This window comes from Panthera onca, chromosome D2 (genome assembly GCF_046562875.1).
Source record: "Panthera onca isolate mPanOnc1 chromosome D2, mPanOnc1 haplotype 2, whole genome shotgun sequence".
NCBI lineage: Eukaryota > Metazoa > Chordata > Mammalia > Carnivora > Felidae > Panthera > Panthera onca.
This window is the reverse complement of record NC_138349.1, coordinates 71,933,425-71,949,269: the sequence shown is the minus strand read 5'-3', so window position 1 is coordinate 71,949,269 and position 15,845 is coordinate 71,933,425. Positions and strand designations below refer to the sequence as shown.

The 15,845-nt window shown below is 43.4% G+C and overlaps 1 protein-coding gene across 3 annotated transcripts; it reads left to right on the top strand.

Annotated features, from left to right (window-relative positions):
* Positions 1 to 55: 55 nt before the first annotated feature.
* Positions 56 to 8,495, top strand: EXOC8 (exocyst complex component 8). 3 transcript variants are annotated; one of them, XR_009613110.3, is made up of 2 exons: positions 56 to 5,677; positions 8,318 to 8,495. XR_009613110.3 is itself a non-coding variant. In XM_060642806.3 (2 exons), the coding sequence occupies exon 1, from the start codon at positions 200 to 202 to the stop codon at positions 2,381 to 2,383; it is 2,184 nt and encodes a 727-aa protein (XP_060498789.1). In that variant the 5' UTR covers positions 56 to 199; the 3' UTR covers positions 2,384 to 2,393; positions 8,318 to 8,495. The 3 variants fall into 3 exon arrangements, 2 of the variants coding, with proteins under 2 accessions (XP_060498789.1, XP_078290354.1); XM_060642806.3 differs by having other exon boundaries at positions 56 to 2,393; XM_078434228.2 differs by having other exon boundaries at positions 56 to 2,397.
* The last annotated feature ends 7,350 nt before the right edge of the window (positions 8,496 to 15,845 follow it).

Genomic DNA, 15,845 nt, shown 5'->3' with positions numbered 1-15,845 from the left:
GCGTTCCCGCGCAGGCGCGCTGTCTGCGCTCGGCCCCTGCGCAGGCGCAGTCTGAAACTCAGCCCCGGGCGCAGGCGTACTCGTCTCCCTTCCGTCCTGCTTCCTCAGCCCTGGAGCTCCGCGGGACTTGGGTGGGTCTCGACCGCGGCGGCACCCGCGGAGGCGGTAGTGACAGCGACTGCGTGAGACTCGGGGGGAAATGGCGATGGCGATGTCGGACAGTGGGGCGAGCCGTCTGCGGCGGCAGCTGGAATCGGGGGGTTTTGAGGCCCGGCTGTACGTGAAGCAGCTCTCGCAGCAGTCGGACGGGGACCGGGACCTGCAGGAGCACCGGCAGCGCATCCAGGCGCTGGCGGAGGAGACGGCGCAAAACCTGAAGCGCAACGTCTACCAGAACTACCGGCAGTTCATAGAGACTGCCCGCGAGATCTCCTACCTGGAGAGCGAGATGTATCAGCTCAGCCATCTGCTGACGGAGCAGAAGAGCAGTCTGGAGAGCATTCCGCTTACCCTGCTCCCGGCTGCCGCCGCCGCCGCCGCCGGGGCCGCCGCGGCCTCTGGAGGAGAGGAAGGAGGAGGTGGCGCGGGGGGCCGAGACCACCTGCGGGGCCAGGCTGGCTTTTTTCCTACACCCGGGGGCGCCTCCCGCGACGGTGCGGGTCCGGGCGAGGAAGGGAAGCAGCGCACTCTTACCACCCTGCTTGAGAAGGTGGAAGGTTGCAGGCACCTGCTGGAGACGCCGGGGCAGTACCTGGTGTACAACGGGGATTTGGTGGAATACGAGGCGGACCACATGGCCCAACTGCAGCGGGTGCACGGCTTTCTCATGAACGACTGTTTGCTGGTGGCCACCTGGCTGCCTCAGAGGCGTGGGATGTATCGCTACAACGCCCTCTATCCCCTGGATGGTTTGGCCGTGGTCAATGTCAAGGACAACCCGCCCATGAAAGACATGTTCAAGCTGCTAATGTTTCCCGAGAGCCGTATTTTTCAGGCGGAAAATGCTAAAATCAAACGAGAGTGGCTGGAAGTGCTGGAGGAAACCAAGAGGGCCCTCAGTGAAAAAAGACGCAGGGAACAGGAGGAGGCAGCGGCCCCACGAGGGCCACCGCAGGTGCCTTCCAAGGCCAGTAACCCATTTGAGGACGAAGACGACGACGAACCAGCTGTTCCTGAGGTAGAAGAAGAGAAGGTGGACCTCTCAATGGAGTGGATCCAGGAGTTGCCTGAAGACCTGGATGTCTGTATCGCCCAGAGGGACTTTGAAGGGGCCGTTGACCTGCTGGACAAATTGAACCATTACCTGGAAGATAAGCCCAGCCCACCGCCTGTTAAAGAACTAAGGGCCAAAGTGGATGAGCGCGTCCGACAGCTCACGGAGGTGCTAGTTTTTGAACTCTCCCCAGATCGTTCCCTGAGAGGTGGTCCCAAGGCTACCCGAAGGGCAGTTTCTCAACTAATCCGGCTTGGCCAGTGCACAAAGGCTTGTGAGCTGTTTTTGAGAAACAGGGCAGCAGCTGTGCATACCGCAATCCGCCAGCTTCGCATCGAGGGTGCCACTTTACTCTACATCCATAAGCTATGCCACGTCTTCTTTACGAGCCTTCTTGAGACTGCAAGGGAATTCGAGACGGATTTTGCAGGCACTGACAGTGGCTGCTACTCTGCCTTTGTGGTCTGGGCGAGATCAGCCATGGGCATGTTCGTGGATGCTTTTAGCAAGCAGGTGTTTGACAGTAAGGAGAGCCTCTCTACAGCGGCTGAGTGTGTCAAAGTGGCCAAGGAGCACTGTCAGCAACTGGGTGACATCGGACTGGACCTCACCTTCATCATCCATGCCCTTCTGGTGAAAGACATCCAAGGGGCCTTGCACAGTTACAAAGAAATTATCATCGAAGCCACTAAACATCGCAACTCTGAGGAGATGTGGAGGAGGATGAACTTGATGACTCCAGAGGCCCTGGGCAAGCTCAAAGAGGAGATGAAGAGTTGTGGGGTGAGGAACTTTGAGCAGTACACCGGGGACGACTGCTGGGTGAACCTGAGCTACACGGTGGTTGCTTTTACCAAACAGACCATGGGCTTCTTGGAAGAGGCACTGAAGCTGTATTTCCCCGAGCTGCACATGGTACTTTTGGAGAGCCTGGTGGAGATCATTTTGGTCGCTGTGCAGCATGTGGATTATAGCCTTCGGTGTGAGCAGGATCCAGAGAAAAAGGCCTTTATCAGACAGAATGCATCCTTTCTATATGAGACCGTCCTCCCCGTGGTGGAGAAAAGGTTTGAGGAAGGTGTGGGGAAACCTGCCAAGCAACTCCAGGACCTGAGGAACGCATCTAGACTTATTCGTGTGAACCCCGAAAGTACAACATCAGTGGTCTGATGCTCGCGTCGTGGGTATATGTATACGTATATGTTGCTCATATATTATTTATATTTATATATTAAGTTGCATTAGCATATTCTTTATAGTCTCAAACACAGCTTAAAAATAAAAGATGCCCTCTCAAATGCAGAAATGCAGAATCAAAAGGAAAAAGAAAAGAAAGTTCCAATTAAGCCCCAATGACAAAACATTGGAATTGTTAAAATACATGCTTTCCTTTTAAGTTATGCTAAGAATATGTTGTCATACTGCAGCATTTCAGTGTATCCTTTGAGTCAAAACACACTTCCTTACAGTATATTTTATGCAGCACAGAGAAATCATATCTAAAATACGTAGGGTTTAAGTACGTTGTGAAGTTACCCCGTTGATTAAAATGTTAGGTTTCTTAAAGAGTACAGTTCCATACAAAACACCCTGGTTCATATACTTCCCCACCTTAAAATGTGATTGAACAACTTTGGGAAAAGAAAGGAATTGAGAAGATTGGTTTTAGGGTACATTTTGGTCAAAAGAATTCCTTCTTAAAAGTGGCTAGTTTGTGGACTCCAGTACTTGGAACCTTCTAGAATACAAGGGGGAGCTTTCATAAAAACAGTTCAGCAAACATTTCCAACGTCATTTGAATGGCTGATTATTTTGAGCTGCTAATTAGCAGCTTTATGATACTTGATTTGGGAGCATTTACTTGAATCTTAAGGACTATGGTAAAAAACATTTTCAACATGTTCCTGAACTGTGTGAATTTCCAGCTGGAGCTTTTGTCTTTATCATATTAAAAAAATAAAAATGATTAAAGAAGCAGGACAGACTGAGGAACCTGGCAACCGCCAGTGATTTTTAGCTGCCTCCCCCGGTTTTTTCCGTGTAAATTATATAGTGGCTCAGACTTCATGCAAATGGGAGAAAAGTATACATGGAAATATTTATGTAGATTTCAGGTCTGGGTGGATGGGAAAAGAGAAAAAATCATATGCACACCCTATAGTGTTCTCAAGTATGACTGCTTTGAGCAGAGATCTGCTTTTGGTTTTTTTTGTAACAAAGTAGAGAACAAAAAAGTGAGACAGTGTGCCCAAAGCAAAGGGAGGAAACGAACTTTTGGTGACTCCTACTGCATGTTTCATGTTTTATATTTTCCTTTATTCTTAAAAGTGAATATAATGCTTACTTCAGATTGTTTAGTGAAACAAAAATAGCTCAAGATATTTGAGCCTCCCAAGGTTTCTGAACTACTGTTTCTACTGTACCTTGAGCATATCTCTCATCCGTGGAGAGAAATTGTGCTCAGGTTCATTTTTCCACTAGCTTTCAGTTGTGATTCTTGTCCAAAAGTGCCATTTCTGATGCCACGGACTTCAAAAGGTCATATCTTTTTCCTGAATTAAAATAGTGATATTAAGACTGGAAATTAGGTAAAACTTAAAATTGCTTCCAAGAGTGGCTTAGGGTTGCGAAGCTCCTTGACGTCATTACTCATTGGCAGAGGAGCCCTTTTATTTATTTTTAGCGATGCCTTTTAAGGGTGGAAAATTGTCAGAGTTACAGATTTTCTTTGATTAATTTTTCACATACAGTTAGGATTTTCTAGATAACAAAAAAAAAAACAACTATAAATTGTCTTTTTTAAGATCACTGGAAACATGAATTTGATAAAAACTTTTACGATTACTTTGTGCAACTTACGGTTTCTAAAATTATATTGTGTGAAACACATAGCGTGTAAATATTTGATGTTGGGTCCAGGAAATGATACTTTGGAAGTCAAAACTTAAGGCATGAAGTTGTAAAAACTTAAATGTATATACTCAGATAATTCAAATGGTTGCGTCTTCATAGAACCGTTTGCTTTTTAAAACTGGAAGTACAGAATTTTCTTCTGGTAAAATCTGTGTGTTCCTTGATCAGAGTTATAGTTGTTGGTGATTCAATTACCGTGGGAAGTTGATCAAAGACCACCACCAGTGTTACAGTGTACCTTTGTGCCAAGACAGAGCCATTACATTGCATTCCCCAAAGTGGAGTCAGTGCTCTTCTCTAATTCTTGTTTCCTTAGATTCCCAAGTGCTAACAATGGAATGAAATTGTCCAAAAATATGTAGTACGTGCTGTAATATACCACCGAAGAGTTGATTGCCTTTGCTTGTTTGCCTCAAACAGAACACTGTCGCTCGAGCTTGGAATCACAGACTTGATTGAATTCATTACTGTTGCAAAAAAGACACCCTGTGGTATTAAGTCTCTCTTTGATTAAAGCCTCACTGAATTTAAAGTGCTGAACACTCACTTTTCTTTAAAATACTACCTATAGTTAAATTATCGGCACTTGTATTTTGCAACTTGCTTACCTGGGATTGGGAATTTGGGGCTCGACATGTAGGATAAAATCAGTACATGTACATCTTGCTTATTGATATGCTGTGATACGAGGGAATCTGAAATGTTTTATCAAAATAAAGCTTAAAATTTTTCTTACGCTGGATAAAATTGGTATTACAATGTTATATCTCTCTTCTTTAATTAGGATTCAGTATTCTTACATTCTTGTTACTGAAATACTGTTTCATGAGCCCAGGTTTTGTTTTTTTGGTTTATTTTTGTATATGGGGATGATAGGTAGGAAGCTGTTAGCTAATTGAAATAAGTGTTCTGCTTACTATCCGAATTGTGATCAAATCAGATCTGTTTTTGGGGGACTCTCTTGAGTGGGAAATTTCAGACACACAAAGTGTGAATTGGCTCTAAAAAGTGGGTTTGATGCCATCTGCACATCCTAAATGAAGGAAATATAATGTCGGCCATGTGACCCAGGACCTAGGAACATAAATGACAAGGGTCTGTTTTTTTAATACATACAGATCCTGAGGGAGCTTTCACATATGATTGATTTAAGAAGTAAAAGTATTTGTTGAATGCCGTGCCTCACATGGACCATAATGCGGGGTGGGGAGGACAAAATAAATTTGAGCATGCTTTCTCTGAAATGCTTGAGACTTGGAAAAAATAGAGAATAAAAAATTGGAAAAAAATAGGTTGGAAAGGAAATGAAATACACAACAGTGTGATGCAAATTACGTCAATTAAATAATTGAGTGCAGACAGTGTTGCAAAAAACCCCAAAGCCCTGTGTGTTGTCATTTTCGTGCTCAGTAATTTCGTGGGAATACTGAGAAGGAAGAGGGCAGCATTGTTTTGAGAAGTTTGGAGAGTCCTCATGGATTTGTTGGCCTTGGAGCTGGCCCTTGAAGGATGGACAAGATTTAAATGCACAAAGGAAAAGGAAGAGCAAAGGTGAGCAGGGACACAGAAACGGGAGTACCTGAGGCACAGGCTAGGATGGGCTGCAGGGACACACGGAAGATGTTTCAAATACTGGAGGCAAGAAAGGTGGGGTCATTAATTCGTGCTTATTAAGAAAGCTTGAGCCCACGCAGAAAGGCGGGAGGTAAAAAGGGTCATTGCACCCAAGCCCGGTGACCCACTCACCAGAGGTGGCCACTCAGAAGAGTTTCTCGTACATTTTTTTCCCTCAGAAATTGGACTGGGGACACCTGGATGGCTCAGTCCGTTGAGCGTCCGACTTTGGCTCAGATCATGATCTCACGGTTCATTGAGTTCAAGTCCCACATAGGGCTCCTAGAAATAAATACTTTAAAAAAAAAAAGAAAGAAAGAAAAAAGAAATTAGACTGTAGTATACATTACTGTTCCGTATCTTGCTTTTACTCACCAATTCAGTATTTTTAAGACTTTTACGTGAATACCTGTAGCTACACCTACTGGGTTTTGGTTTTGTTTTTTTTTTTTTCCTGTGATTTAAACAGTATTCAGTCACATTGAATGGATTTATCATGATTTTGCATTTTCCAATTACAATACTTTGTTGGCTTCAGGTTTTTATGATTACAAAAACTCCTGAAAAAAGTTCCCTGTACGTATATCTTTGCTTACATGCGTGAATATGTCTATAGGATGCATTTCTAGAAATTGCTCTACCAAACTCTACCTTAAATTTAGGCAAACATTGCTAAATTGCTCATTAGGCAAGTTGAACCATTTTACCTCGTCCCAACTATGTACAGTACCTGTCCACATTTATTCATCCAGTTTTAAATAATCAGATTATTCTTATTAGTAATACAATTTATTTATTTTTACTAATCCTATCTGTGAAAAACTAGTACCTAGTTTCATCTGTAATTTTTATGAGTGAGGTGAGCAATTTCATATTTTTTTAAGCTACCCGTTTATGTTCTTTGCCATTCTTAGATTATCTTTGTGTTACCATTTTGCCGGATTCTATTGAATACTTGGGAAATTCATGAGTACGAAATGCTGTCAGTTTTTCCTACTGTCATTTATTTATCTACTTATGTAGTATAGTAAATTAAAAAAATTTTTTAATGTTTTTTTATTTTTAAGAAGGAGCACAGGTGGAGAGGGGCAGAGTGAGAGAAACCGAAGCAGGCTCTGTGCTGTCAGTGCAAAGCCGGACGTGGGGCTCGAACCCTCCAACCATGAGATCACGACCCGAGCCAAAGCCAGATGCTCAACCAACTGAGCCGCCCAGGCACCTTTGTAGTGTAGTAAATTTTAATTGAACCCAGGTATACCTGGGTTTCTTTTCTTCTCTGTTTACCATCAGGCTTAGAAAGACCTTACCAGTCAGATTCTTATCCTACCCAGATTCTAAAAATGTCATGTTTTTGCTCACTTTAATATTTGATTTTTCCCACTTATAGTTCATTTTAAAGAATGATGTAGAATCCCATTTTCCCACAATACGCACGTTGTTTTCACAGTTTTGAATTGTCCTTTTTCCTCACTGACTAGAAGTGCCATTTTAATAATACATTACATTTGGGGGTGCCTGGGTGGCTCAGTCTGTTGGGCATCTGATTTCGGCTCAGGTCATGATCTTGTGGCTCGTGGGTTCGAGCCCACATTGGGCTCCGTGCAGACAGCAATGAGCCTGCTTTGGATCCTCTGTCCTCCTCTCTCTCTGTTCTCCCCTGATCGCTCTGTCTCCCTCTCAAAAATAAATAAACATTAAAAAGGAAAAAAAATATATTACATTTGTGCTAGGTGTGTATCTGAGTACATTTTTAGGCTCTGTATTCTGTCTCACTGATATTTCTATTTCTGTGCCATTATCAAGCTGTTTTAGTTACCTGTAGGTTTGTAGTATAATTTAGTAACGTGGCACTGGCCTCATTCTTCCCCTGTTTCACATACTTATTAGTCAAGTTGCATTTTGAATAATTTTATGATGTTCTCTACCACCCCCCCGAAAGAGTTGGCATTCTGATTGGAATCATATTGAGTCTGTAGGCTGATTTGTAGAGAATCGATATCTTTGTAATTTTGAACTGTATAATTCCTATTCAGGTATACAAGCAGTTATTCCATGTTTCAGTAGCATTTGCAAATTCTCTTCAGGTAGATCTTGCACGTTTCTTGGTGAGCTTATTTCTTGGTACTTCCTCTGTTAATGCTTTGGGAATGGAACATTTACCTCCATTATGTTTTCTGACTGTTTGTAGGTAGGAAACGTACTGTTTTTTAATTACAGATATTGCAACCAGTGCCTTAATTAAGTTATGAGTTTTAATAGTTTCCCAGTTGTTTCTTTGGAGTTTTCAAGTATATAATCACATCACCTGCAAATAAAGATCATTTTGCCTCATTTCAATTTTTACACATCTTACGTAGTTTTCTTAGTATCTGTATTAAGTTGAACATCCAGAACTAGGTTACATCACTCTTTTTGCTTGATATTCCTACCTAAGAATTAGGAATTATACTGGATGTGTATCTGGTAGGAGCGTTTTTCCTATTTGTCCATTGAAGCCTGACATTGGCTTTTGGTCATTATGTTAAGGAAGTGATTCCCTACTCTTGTTAACTAACAGTTGTTTTTTATTTTTTTTAGGTCCGGGATGCATTCTGAAATACCAAATGAATCTTAGCGTCCGCTGAGCTCATCATGATTTTTCTTCTACGTCATATTAATTGGATAAGTTTTTAAAATCGATTTCCTAACACTGAACCACACTTACACCCTGTGAATTAATTCTATTTGGTTGCAATATATAATTGTTTTAATATACTGCCTGATTCTAATGAAGACTTCATTCACATTTTTGTATCGGTATCCATTAGCAATATCGGTCTATGATGGTGTGTGTGTGCTTTGTCATGCTTATGTCATTCATGAGGTGCGCGGGGCCTGATAATAATGATAATGAAATGATAAGACACATTCTCATTTCTTTCAGTCCCCAAACAGTGAGAATGAAAAATCAGACAGTGTGACACAGCTGGCTTGTAGCCCCTCAAATCAGAATTAGCCACTCTAAGCTTATAGGACAGTTAGAGCTCTTACAAAAAGAGATAAGGAGGCGTTCCACTGACCCTCCTCTCCATTCCATTTTACTCTTTAACAGAGTTGTATGGGACATGCAAGATACATGTATGTTAAATATATTCCCATTATGTTGAGAAACACATGTATGTTTTATTTTTTATTTATTTATTTTTAAATGTTTATTTATTTTTGAGACAGAGGGAGACAGAGCGCGAGTGGGGGAGGGGCAGAGAGAGAGGGAGACACAGAATCTGAAGCAGGCTCCAGGCTCCGAGCTGTCAGCCCAGAGCCCGACGCGGGGCTCGAACCCACCAACCGTGAGATCATGACCTGAGCCGAAGTCAGACGCCCAACCGACGGAGCCACCCAGGCGCCCCTGAGAAACACATGTATGTTTTAATCTCACACCACACATACAGAATATTTGCATTTCATTTTTTCTCATCGGCTTCCCTAGAGCAGTGTTGGGCATAACATAGACACTTGATAAATGCTGATTAATGAATATTATTGACTGGATGATTCGAATAACTAATGACAGTTCTCGGTTATGAAGGTCCTAGTTTGCACCGGGCCCTTTCCAGGCGTTATCTCATTTGACCCTCACAGTAACTCTGGAAGATAGCAATTGTTCTAGTCCTTGTCCAGCTAAGGAAAGAGACAGAGAGGTTGCTGTTTGGCCAAAGCATCTCCCCACTGAGCATGAGAGGCAGTGCTCAAGGCCAGGTCTGTTCAACGCCAAAGCAACATTCTCTACACTCCACCTTTAACCCTACCACTACTAATACACAGAATTCTTTCACATTGGTGTTTCTTTGTACATTTTCTGAAGATGAAATTTTCTTGACATGTGGCTCCATCAATAAGAATCAGAATATTTAGGGCACCTGGGTGGCTCAGTTAGTAGTTAAGCGTCTGATCCTTGATTTCAGCTCAAGTCATGATCTCACAGTTTGTGAGATCAAGTCCCACGTCGGGCTCTGCACTGACAGCACAGAGCCTGCCTGGGATTCTCCCCCGCTCACACGTGCTCTCTCTCTGTCTCTCTATATATATCAAAATAAATAAACAAACATTTTAAAAAAGAGAATCAAAATATTTGACATGGAAAAAATTCAAGTATGATAAACAACACGCAAACCTTCCTTTGGAGAACCATTTATCCATGATTACAGCACCTTTAACAGGTTATTTTATCTAATCTTCACATCAGTCTCTGAAGGCATTAAGGTTTTGTGAAGTTAAGTAATTTGCAAGTAATTCAGCCTGTAAAGAGTTCCCATAAGTAGCCTAGATGGGATTTGAACTCAGACAGACTTTCTTCTAGGGCTGGCTTCTGAGCCAGTAGGCTAGATTATTGGATTATGTCTGATGGTTGACATCTCACTAGTATAGATCACTCTTTATTTCAAAGGTTTATCCATTTACAGTTGTAAGTATTCTGTTAAAGTTAATGGTGTTTTGACAGAGGATATCATAATTTATCATTTCCTTAAAGTGGCAGATTTGAGTTAATGAGATAAATAAAACCAGATTATTTGCATTAGCACCAATTTGGGTTTTTTAAAAGATATTTTATTTCTTTGTTTATTAAGTAATCTCTATGCCCAATGTGGGACTCAAACTCATGACCCCAAGATCGAGTCACATGCTGCACCAACTGAGCCAGCCAGGCGCCCCATTAACACTGACGTGTACATTATTGAATTCTTTGTAATTGGCAAAATCAAACAGTCTCAAACTTGAAGAAATTTCACTGGGCATGAAGATACATATCACTTAGCTGTTTAGATGAGCCTTCTAAACAGGTGAGTAGGTGTCATTTAAGTAGGAAAGTTGCAGGACAAGAGCTTATGTCTTAAATGTCACATTTGATTACTTTTACCTAATATGTTGACTTACCCTCTCTAGCTAAACATGTCCCTCAAAGTTACAGGATCCACGCCAATGTTGAAGTGTCTCTAAAATATTTGTGTGTGTAGCCTCAGCCATTGCTAGGGGGAATTTCAGTAAACTGGGTCACTGGCACTTTGGCGATATTTACAGATTGGAAATAATTACAGAGCTATGGGGCACCTGGGTGGCTCAGTCGGATGAGCATCCAACTTCAGCTCAGGTCATGATCTCATGGTTCATGAGTTCGAGCCCCACGTCAGGCTCTCTGCTGTCAGCACAGAGCCTGCTTCAGATCCTCTGTCCCCCTCTCTCTGACCCACCCCCCGCCTCAAAAATAAATAAAACATTTTAAAAAATACAGAACTATACAAACCATTTGACCCTACGATCCATTTCTGGAGATTTATTCTACAAAAATATTAGCATACTTCCTAAATTAAATTTACTCCGTAAACTTATGTGATTTACGAATCAGATTTTTTTAAGTTTATTTATTTTGAGAGGGAGCCAGCAGGGGAGGGGCAGAGAGAGAGGGAGAGAGAGAGAATCTCAAGCAGGCTCCACACAGTTGGCACAGAGCCCAAGTCAGGGCTCAATGCCACGAACTGTGAGATCATGACCTGAGCCAAAACCACGAGTCAGAGGCTAAACCGACTGAGCCACCCAGGCCCCTGGAAATAAGTTTGTAAGAACACTTCTAGTTTCCGGTTTTGCATGTAAGCCCAGAAGTCTCCCTCTGTCCTGATAAGTAAAAGCTGAAGAGACTGAAAAAGCAGCCAGTCTTCTTGGATCCACAAGTGGGGGTGGGGGTGGGGCACAGGTGGGGTCCGCCTCCAGACTGAAGAGACCAGTTGGCAGATATAGGATGTCTTATCTTACTAGAGCAGAAAGAAGTTTAGGGTAGAAAGCAGTGCTGGGGCAGAGAAATCTGAACACTCACTGGAGGCTCAGTGCCCAAAACTCTGAGAGTTAACTCCAGGGGGACCCCCACTGATGAGGGAAACAAAGGCAAGAAAAATGTCATTTAAATTAAATGCCCTTACAGCCTGCAGCCCATTGACAGATGTCAGTGTAATACTCCCCAAGATGTTCATGGCTGCCTTAATGCTTAATGTTGACACTTCCTTAAAAACTAAAAGCAACCTTACCTTGACAATAGCTAAATCTTCAGGGTCCTGGGAGACCCTGCTTTCAGCATCCAAAAACTCCTTGGAGACCTCCGTTATCTATACGTCCCTCCCCTCCCTCCACAAAATTAAAAGTATATAATCAGTCATTCCTCACAACCCCAGTGCAACTCTTTCTGCCTACGGTCCTGTCCCCGTGCTTTAATAAAATCACCTTTTTGCACTAAAGTAGTCTCAAGAATTCTTTCTTAGCTCGCGAACCCCACTTCAAATTTCATCACTCACCATATTGTGAAATATACCTCCTTCTAGGTTCTCCTAGTATCAGAGGAAAATCCCCAGAGGCTTCCAGCAGGGGGCAGGGCAAGGTACTTCCTGAAAGAGGATTGAGCACTCTTTTTCTTAACAAGGCCCGCCCTCAGGGGAGACTAGTTAACCAGAGCCTAACCTACTGGGGTATCATCAGAGCCTAGCTGACTGGGGAAGGGAATACCCAACCCCAGCCCACTCTAGCCAGCCTGTCCCACCCGAGGGGGGCGAAAACAGCTGAGAAACACTCCTGAAATTCACTAAAGACAGACCTCCTCATTGGATAGTACAGCCCTGCTCCCCCGCACTCACCATATCACTAAAGGCCTATTTACAGCAGTTCCTTTCTTCCCTGGGAACCCCATGTGCAGCCACCAAGAAAAAAATGACAAGGCGTCCCAAAAGGCAAAAACAGAATTTGAAGAGACAGAGCAAGCATCAGAACCAGACATGACAGGGTCCGTTGAATTGAAAACAGACTGGGAATTGAAAACAACCATGATTAAAATGCTAAGGCCCCTAACGGATAAAGAAAACAGCCCGCAAGAACAGATGGGCAGCAGTAATGCAGAGATGGAAATCTTAAGAAAGAACCAAAAAAAAAAAAAAAAAAAAAAAAAAAAATGCTAGAGATAAAAGCAACTCACAAAAGCCCACATCGTAGTGGAAATGAAGAGTGCCTTTGATGGGCCTCTTAGTAGACTGGACCTGGTTGGGGAAAGCTTCAGGATGTATCAACAGAATGCTTGAAAACCGAAAAGCAAGGAAAACAAAGACTGAAAACCAACCAAACAAACACAGAACAGAATATCCAAGGACTGAGGAACAACTGTAAAAAGTGTAACAGGGGCCCCTGGGTGGCTCAGTCGATTAAGCATCTGACTCTTGATTTTGGCTCATGGGTCCTGGGATCGAGCTGACAGCACGGAGACGGCCTGGGATTGTCTCTCTCCCTTCCCCTACTCATGCTTTCTCTCTCTCTCAAAACAAATAAACATTAAAAACAAAGTGTAACATATCATAATGAGAATACCAGAAGGAAAAGAAGAAGGAAGAAACACAGAATATTTGAACGGGTTTCGCTGAAGCAGTGTTTGTATCAGCAAAGGAATGGAAACTACCCAGAACCGTATCAAACTTCAGTGCGCATGCACAGTATAATACCATGCAGCTTAAAAAGGAATGCCCTCTCCAGGTACCGAGGTGGAAACATGTCTTAAGTAAGTTGTTAAGAGGGGTGGCTGGCTGGCTCAGTGGGCAGAGCGTATGACTCTTCATCTTGGGGTCATGAGTTCAAGCCCCATGTTGGGTATAGAGATTACTTAAAAAAGATTTCTTAAAACAGGGGTGCCTGGGTGGCTCAGTCAGTTGAGCATCCTACTCTTGGTTTCGGCTCAGGTCACGATCCCAGGGTCGTGGAATCGAGCCCCACGTCAGGCTTTGCACTGAGTATGGAATCTACTTGGGATTCTGTCTCTCTCTCTCTGCCTCTGCCCCTCTCCCCCACTTATGCGCTCTCTCTCTCTCAAATAAATAATAATAATAAATTAATTACTTAATTAAATAAAAATATGTTGTTAAGTATAAGACAACATACAGAATAATCCTACAGTGTGCTGCTTTAGGAGTAAAAAAGGAGAAAATACAGTTGTATATTTGCAGAGAAATTCTGAAGGGGTCTGGGCAGCTAGAACTGAGTAGATGGAGACAGGGATAGAGATGCACTGTAGATTGGTTTTGTTTCATTTTGTTTTAGTACTTGAATGTATCACCTTTTTCAAACCATTAAATAAGAAAAAGAAAATTAAGTACGTGATGTTAAAAATTAGATCCACTCTCTGTTCTGTGCTACATCTTTCCAGCACTTTTGTTCTATACATTATGTGTGAGGTCTAAGGATACTTATTATTTTTTTAAATGTTTATTTATATTTAGAGAGAGAGACAGAGAGAGAGACAGAGCACAAGCGGGGGAGGGGCAGAGGGAGAAGGAGACACGGAATCTGAAGCAGGCTCCAGGCTCCGAGCTGTCAGCACAGATCCCGACGCGGGGCTTGAACCCACAAACTGTGAGATCATGACCTGAGTCGAAGTCGGATGCTCAACCGACTGAGCCCCCGCTAAGGACACTTATTTTTAAAGACTTTTTATTTTGAATTTTTCAACACATAGACAGTAACAGAGCAGTGTAAAGAATCCCTGTGTCCTCGTTACCAAGCTTCAAAAATTGTCAACATTCGGCCAGTGTTGTTTCACCTGTACCCAACAGCTCCCCCCACCCCACCCCATCTCCACTGGTTGTTGTTAATTATTATTATTACTTACAGTTTTGCTGGAGATAAGCTTTGAACGCACTGGAATGCATAAATCTTGGCTCGAAAATTTGGAAAAATGGTTGTGCGGATGTAACAACTCCCCAGTAAAGATGTAAAACGTTTGTGTTTTCCCACGTGGCGATGGCGTTACCTTTCCTGTGTGGAGCACTGTGCTTGTTCTTGCCCTTACCTCAGGTTCTTTTTCTGGAAAAGAAAACCAAGTATGTTTTCAAACATACTTGAGAGTAGTAACACTTAGACCCCGTTGCTTGGAGCTCGAAGGTCTCAGGTACGCTGGGGAGGATGTTAGGAGAATCTGGGGTGGGTGATTCTAGTCTTTCTCTAAGAGATGAAACATCTAAGGTTGGACTGTCCAATATGTAGTCACTTAGCCACATGTGGCTGTTTAAATATAAATTATCAAAGGACGCCTGGGTGGCTCAGTTGGTTGAGCGTCTGACTCTTGATTTAGGCTCAGGTCATGATCTCACAGTTTTGTGAGTTTGAGCCCCACGTTGGGTTCTACGCTGACGACAAGGAGCCTGCTTGGGATCCTGTCTCTCTCCCTCTCTCTCTGCCCCTCAGCCTCTCATTCTCTCCCTGTCTCTCTCAGAATAAATAAACTTTAAAAATACATACAAATTATCTAGGGGCGTCTGGGTGGCTCAGTCAGTTAAGCCTCCGACTTCAGCTCAGGTCATGATCTCACGGTTCGTGAGTTCGAGCCCCCTGTCGGGCTCTGTGCTGACAGCTCAGAGCCTGGAGCCTCCTTCGGATTCTGTGTCTCCCTCTCTCTCTGCCTCTCCCCCACTCTCACTGTGTGTCTCTCTCAAAAATAAACATTAAAAAATATAAATATATATATATATATTATTAATAATAATAACAATAAACTCAGTTCCTTGGATATACTAACCACATTACTAGAGCTAAGGAGTCACAGATGGCTAGTGTATACCCTATCGGACTATGCAGTTATAAAACACCTCCATCATTACAGAATATTCTACTGGACAGCGCTGATCTAGGGCACGAATGAGGGGTGAGAGGGACAGAGAGGGATGGGGGGGAGAGAGGGACAGAGAGAGGGAAAGAGAGGGAGGTAGGGGGGGGACAGAGAGGGATAGAGAGGGAGGGGGGAGAGAGGGACAGAGAGAGGGAAAAAGAGGGAGGTGGGGGGGACAGAGAGGGATAGAGAGAGGGAGGGAGGGAGGGACAGAGAGAGGGAGGGAGACAGAGAGAGAGGGACAGAGGGGAGGAAGGAAGGGAGGGAGGGGGGACAGAGACGGGGCCTAGCGGGGTGGGAGGTGGGTCGGGCACTGATGGGCAGCCAGAAGCCCTAGCTGCCTCACCTGAGAACCTGAGGCTCCCAGTCCAGGGCTGTTCCGTCCCCAGCAGGGTCCTAGGGCTTCTGGAGTCACGCCATCCCCCATGGCCCGGCGGTGTC